Here is a 6,464-nt window from a genome sequence, read left to right as displayed (position 1 = left end):
GACTGTGAGTAAGCATCAAAGACCGCTCTTTTTGCCTCTGACCTCCTTGTTTGACCCCAAAAAGTACACAGAGATTTCTACAGATGTACTAAGGACAGATCTCTCAGGTGAAGTGTACTGCTTTTACAGTCACTTTTCTGATTATAGAGTCAGTGTTTTCTTAAATTACTTGAAGATGAAAGTAGTAATTGTCAAAAGAAACCTAAAAGGAATATTACTGAACCATTGTTTTCCAAATCAGTAAATATTCCAGTAGGTGCATTTTTTGTTTGCATTCAGACTTTTGGAACAGAAAATTGACAGTGTATTTCCAAAAGAAAAAAAAAATCTATGTTAACTCAGAAAAGAGACTAGAGAAACCACAGTAGGAAATTCTTAGTGCTCTATCTTACACAAATGAAAATAAAAGAGTAATACTGTTGGAGCAGCAGAATCACACCGAATATTAGGAGTTAGAAGGAACCTCAAAAGATCATCTAGTCCAATCCCCCTGCCGGAGCAGGAACACCTAGACCAAGTCACAAAGGAACACCTCCAGGCAGGTTTTGAATGTCTCCAGAGAAGGAGACTCCACAACCTCTCTGGGCAGCCTGTTCCAGTGCTCTGTAACTCTTACAGTAACAAAGTTTTTCCTCATGTTCATATGGAACCTCCTGTGCTCAGCTTGCACCCATTGCCCCTTGTCCTGTCATTGACTGTCACTGAGAAGAGCCTGGCTCCTTCCTCCTGGCACTTGCCCGTTATAAATTTATAAATATGAATGAGGTCACCGTTCAGTCTCCTCTTCTCCAAGCTAAAGAGACCCAGCTCTCTCAGCCGCTTCTCATGAGGGAGATGCTCCACTCCCTCAATCATCTTTGTGGCTCTGTGCTGGACTCTCTCCAGCAGTTCCCTGTCCTTCTTGAACTGAGGGGCCCAGAACTGGACACAATAATCCAGATGTGGTCTCACCAGGACAGAGTAGAGGGGGAGGAGAACCTCTCTTGATCTACTAACCACACACAGCAATGTGCAAGTAGAGCTCTAAATATTTCTGCTGGTAAATGGCTGGCATTTCTTCCTGTAAAAGCTATCATCCATGTAATCTCAAGTTCAGTCAAGTCAGCTTATGCAGTGATTATTGATATGAGAGTTCCACAGAAACCTGGGTTTCTTAGAGCCCTTTTAATAAGGTTATCTAGTTACACTGCTGAGATAAGTCTTGATTATCAGCTGTTGTTTCACTGCAGTACTCCAAGTTGTACCTGAATTTCACAGCAGGGAAAATATATAATTTACATTTATCTTAGATAAAGAAAACATAAGCTAAAATAATTATATATTATTTCGTAAACGTAGGTTTCTAGATATATAATTCAACATGTATATAAAAAACTCACTGAATAGCTCAGCTGTTTTGCCCAGTTCCTGCTTTTACTGGAAATAATAGTAAAACCCTCATCTGCCTCAGAAGTGGTGATTTGATCATTGAGGTGGTAATGAAAAGTCACTATCAGCAGGGTATAAGTTAGGTAAAAATCTATTTAGCAGAAATGAATGGGAGGACAGGACTGCTCTGGTGAAATTGCTTAGTCCAGCTGACACAGTTCTTAGTTCAATACTGACTTAAAAATAGAAGTTACTAATAAAAGGAGCTAGTTTTCAGACATTTTCTGGGTGGCTAGCTAGGAACTCAGACTATTGCTTGTTCATTTTCATACACAGTTAAAAAAATTGTTTTCTCAGAACGCCTGAAGTCTTTTTACACCTCTGCCTGAATTTCAGCTCTCATTAGATCCTATGATCAGCTTTCAGTGTACTTTGGTCTGTGTATGACAGTTCTGGGACTCTGTTGATACTTTTGTTAGCAGACCTATGAACTTGTCTATAGCTCTTTATTAATCTTCTCATTATGCTGATTATGATATTCTGATCTTTTTCAGTGTACCTTGAGGACAGTTTTGTAAAATCTGGAGTTTTCAACGTGTCAGAGCTTGTGAGGGTGTCCAGAAGTAAGTTATCACTTGCATTTAATCACTTCCAATGCCTGCTAAAATCAAGGGAAAGCTTTTTCTTGAAGTTTTTTGTCTCGCCAAGATGCAGGATGCATAGGGAGTGCCTACGAGCACACAATTTTGATAACTTTGACCACAGTATTACAGTTCAGTTTGCATATAATTGTGATAAACCAAACAAAAGTCTTATTTTGCCTTTTTGATATTGAAATATAGAATAAATTTGTTACGTGTCCCTCTGCACAACTTAATGGACTAATATGTCAATAAAATTACCATATATAACAAAACCTTTTATTTGTTAGACTTGCAGCTTTTTAAGGTTGTCCTACACATCCTTGGATTTTGCTAAACCATCTGATTATTCTTGTAGTTTGTTTTTGAATTTGTAACTCTTTAAAATCACAGCATATATATAAGGAATAACTAACTTACTGTATTATATGCTCGTGTTTCTTTCACATGTGTCATTGGCCATAATTGAATTTCTAATTATTTTGGCTTGTTTTGGCATCAGAAATGTTATGCATATGAACACACACAAAAAGAAAGTAATATAAAATACAAATATAAAAGAACAGGTGAAGGTTTTATTGCAGAAAGAAAAAACAAAATTAATATAAATCAGATATGTTTTGTTGACATATAAGAATTTGCTATAACAGTATGGAATAAAGACATATTTTCATTTGACATTGCTTTCTGAATGCTTCTTTTCTCACTTTAGTATCAACACTGTTAAAGTATTTCTCTTAAGACTTCATTAGGAAGTGAACAAAAATACATGAATGGTATAGTAAGAAGTGTCCATACTGGTGACACCAACATTATAACAACTGCATTGTCCAAGAAAACCTCTGTTCTGATGAGGTGAGAAGAAAACCAGTGAGGTACAAATTTCCAAAACTGTATGTCCATATTTTGCACAGGAGTTAATACATGCCAGATCACGATGCTTGAGGAATTTAATTAAGTTAGGCTTAAGATGCATGTGTCGTTTTATTTGCTGTGGTAAGAAACTAATACTCAACAATTAAAATTACGTTAAGTCCTTCAGCAAAATACTGAGCATTGCCATGCTGTAGTCTTAAGACATATTTTTCTTCATGCTTGCTAAAGATATGGTTTTGCTGGTTTAGGAGGCTGAGAATATGCAAAATACAACTTTCTTTTAGTTTTCAGGTGATTAAATACATTTTAATGTATCAGATGATTCAGATTAAAAAAGAATCAATATTGTAGTTATGTTATGAAATCATACCTTCTGCAGCTGTTATACACTATATACTTCTAATAATAAGCTTTAAAGCATGTGGTTTCTGTGGGTTTTCTTACCATGCATTTGTTTAACCTCAAGCCGCAACAGAGTTGTACTTTAACTGTCAGGAAAAAGACAAAACTTCAGATGCATTACACAACATGCAATTATTCTTTTAAGTGCCAAAGGTAGTTAAAATGTACAATGCACAGACTGTGAACAAAGGTAAACACACCACAATATGTAACATATAATTTATTCTTGAAATACTGAGATGTATGGCATATAGACTCTGAAAAGAGTTGAAGATAACGCTATGTGTGTTTGTGTGTAGGTGTACATATGCAAAGCAGTTACTGTGGCACTGGTTGAAAGAAAAAGGAGGCAACAAAACGCTGTCAGCACAGAAGGCAATTATTAATACAAAAGAAATAATATTAAGGGAAAAAGAATTTGTGTTCCCAAGTTTGTTCTTTCCAGCTATTTAATCTCTTTAATAAATAATGTTATCTGTCCTTATAAACCCCGACTTTTTACTTATAAATCTCCTTCTACAGAAGGCTTGGCTTTTTGCCGAGGTTGGTTACCATTTTCATATTGATGATCCCAGGTCACCTGTTATGCAACAAATGTATTATCTCTACTTAATTGCTAAGGAATTTCTAGGGTCTGAGGAAGATAATTCACTTTTTTCAGATATCTAAGCATTGATAGAACTTGTCTATACTTGGTTCCTGCAAGAGACAGAAAATTTTATCTGTGTAGTAACATCTTGATGTTTGTCCCAGTGTTAAAAATGAAAAGATGCCTAAAAAGAAATACTATCCTAGACTTGTTATGATGATGTGTTTTTCAGCACCAATAACCCAGGGAACTGGAGTGAACTTCCCAATTGGAGAGCTTCCAAGCCAGCCATATTACCATGATATGAATTCCGGTGTAAATCTACAGAGGTCCTTGTCATCTCCACCAAGCAGGTAAAAAATTGTGCTAATGTGAAACAAGGTTTAGTAGTGCAGGACAAACAGTTCACAGATACTGTCAACAGCTGACTGTTTTACGAATTTCCTCTGATTTTGTGAGGTAGACTACTTACGTATGTTACCATAATCTATGCACGGATATATATGTTGCTAATCTGGTAATCCGAAGTGATGGTGTCATTACTGTTGATATTGAAGATGATAATAACTTTTGTCAGGGTTTGAAGTGCTCACTAAATCACCTGCCAAGAGAACAACTATGCATCCTGAAACTGCTACTGAGTTGCAGGAAGGTCCAGCAGCTGGGAACCTGCTGGCAGGGCTGGATGCCACAGCGTGGTTGCAGACACAAAGGCTGTCTTTGAGGACTTGCTTTTGGGCCTTTGTGTTGAAAGATATGCTGGGACAGATAGTGTTTCCTGTGGAATGGGTGGATATATAAAGGTATATTAGGACAAGTATATAAAGACAAAATATCTTTATCCACAGTGTCACCCCAGCTCATGAAAATGTGTTTCTTGCCTCACCCTTACAAGGGGCATTTCCCAGCTCAGCCAGAGCAAGGCATATGAAGTAGTCACGGGGTCTTGTAACTTTTCACAGTAGTCTCCATGTGCTTGCTACAGGCAGCTTGATCTGAGGGACCCACTTCTTCCTTGCTTCAACATGTTCCCTTCTCCCAACTCTGAGAAAACCCCATTCCCCCTCAGGAGCAGCTGGAGGGCCCACAGAGGTGAAGAAGCTGCTGTGCCCTCTTTCTGATTCCTAGATAATGCACTGTCTGTCCCACTGCTGGGACTCCTTTGTTTTCTGAAACTGTCCAACATACCATGAAGTCATAAGCACTATAGGACCTCTTGTTGCCCCATGTTTCTGCACCTCAGTTAGTCAGGAAGCATCTGCATGGTGAGACAGGATTTAGCAGCACTGTCAGGGGAGTGGGTTGCCCTTCCACCAGCACCTGGTGCTTCTGAGTTATTTTGCTTGTATTCCCCTATTTCATGACGTTATATTTTCAGCTTGGCAGTTCACCTAGTACATTTTAGAAATGGATAGATTAATTTTCATTGTTGCAGCAGCAACACCACCACCACCACCACTACCACCACCACCTCCATCATTAAAACCTTAATCCTGGTTTTTCTTTGGCAGTCAGCATAACAGCTTCAGTATATATTGCTATGAAGAAACTTGGCTTCATTGTATTGAAATGCTGGCTTACTTTATATTGTGACTTGAAATATGGGCCTTTTGTTGTTTTTAATTAAATTAGTCTGAAATGAAAAGTAGTCTTGTTTCAGGTTAGACCTCTTTGAAAAGCTTAGGATTTTGACCTGGTGAAATACAGTAAATTACATTTTTTCCCTTATTAACATGTTCAGAAAATTCCTGGTTTATGTTGACTTTATTAGTAATACTTTTCCAGTGCTTTGTTTTCCTTTCATAGTTTCTGCATAGTGTTTAACACTCTCATGACACAACCTTTCTTTGGTAGGTTGCAGGAACTGGTTTCTAGGTTGTTCGGCCAAATGTTGGTAGAATTTTATATATTACCCATTCCTGCCTTCTCTGAAATATTAAATCATGTGAAAAATGCAAGCACATACCTGCATTACATATGACTAAATAGCAGCGTCTTTGTAAGTTAATGTAATATCTAATATCCACTTTTTCGTGCTTTATATGCCTGAATTACTTTCTTTTGAAACATTTGTTGACATCTAAACAGTTTATATACCACTACTAGCTGCATATCATATTCACTGCCAAATCTCACATTACTTCAACAGCAAAAGACCCAAAACTATCTCCATAGATGAAAATATGGAGCCAAGCCCAACAGGAGACTTTTATCCTTCTCCAAATTCACCAGCTGCAGAGAGTCGGACATGGCATGAAAGAGATCAAGGTGAGTAACACAGGACCATTTTACCTTGAAGTATGTTCAAATATATAAAAAAATCTCTGCATCTGCCTTTCCATTACTGTAATAAGATACTGGTCTTTTAGAAGAATCATTACTTTTCTGTCTGGTGTGTATATTTGCTGGGTTTGTAAATGTAGTAAAAAACAACAGTCAACAGGATATGGTATAAGCAACCATATAATAATTTTTTCTTCTGGTGAGTGCCTTATCTATTGTTTGAAAATGTATGTGGCAAGTGAGGTACTTGATATGATATTGTACATATGCTGTGATCATCCCAGCAGGATTTTGAGTGCAATGGT

General features: G+C 37.3%; 1 protein-coding gene across 1 annotated transcript in view; it reads left to right on the top strand.

Annotated features, from left to right (window-relative positions):
* Window positions 1-6,144, top strand: part of LOC104536817 (nuclear factor 1 B-type-like) — a gene marked incomplete at both ends in the record, with an annotated part of 15,689 nt that extends 9,545 nt beyond the window's left edge. Inside the window, 3 exons of the mRNA XM_010179543.1 lie at window positions 1,923-1,991; window positions 4,109-4,229; window positions 6,026-6,144. Of these exons, the coding sequence (XP_010177845.1) occupies window positions 1,923-1,991; window positions 4,109-4,229; window positions 6,026-6,144 (309 nt within the window). The remainder of the gene's footprint in view (window positions 1-1,922; window positions 1,992-4,108; window positions 4,230-6,025) is intronic.
* Between the last annotated feature and the right edge of the window lie 320 nt (window positions 6,145-6,464).

The sequence above is a fragment of the Mesitornis unicolor genome, unplaced genomic scaffold (assembly GCF_000695765.1).
Source record: "Mesitornis unicolor isolate BGI_N332 unplaced genomic scaffold, ASM69576v1 scaffold50910, whole genome shotgun sequence".
Taxonomy (NCBI): Eukaryota; Metazoa; Chordata; class Aves; order Mesitornithiformes; family Mesitornithidae; genus Mesitornis; species Mesitornis unicolor.
Note: the sequence above shows the minus strand (reverse complement) of the source record. Positions and strands in the feature narration are given on the sequence as shown.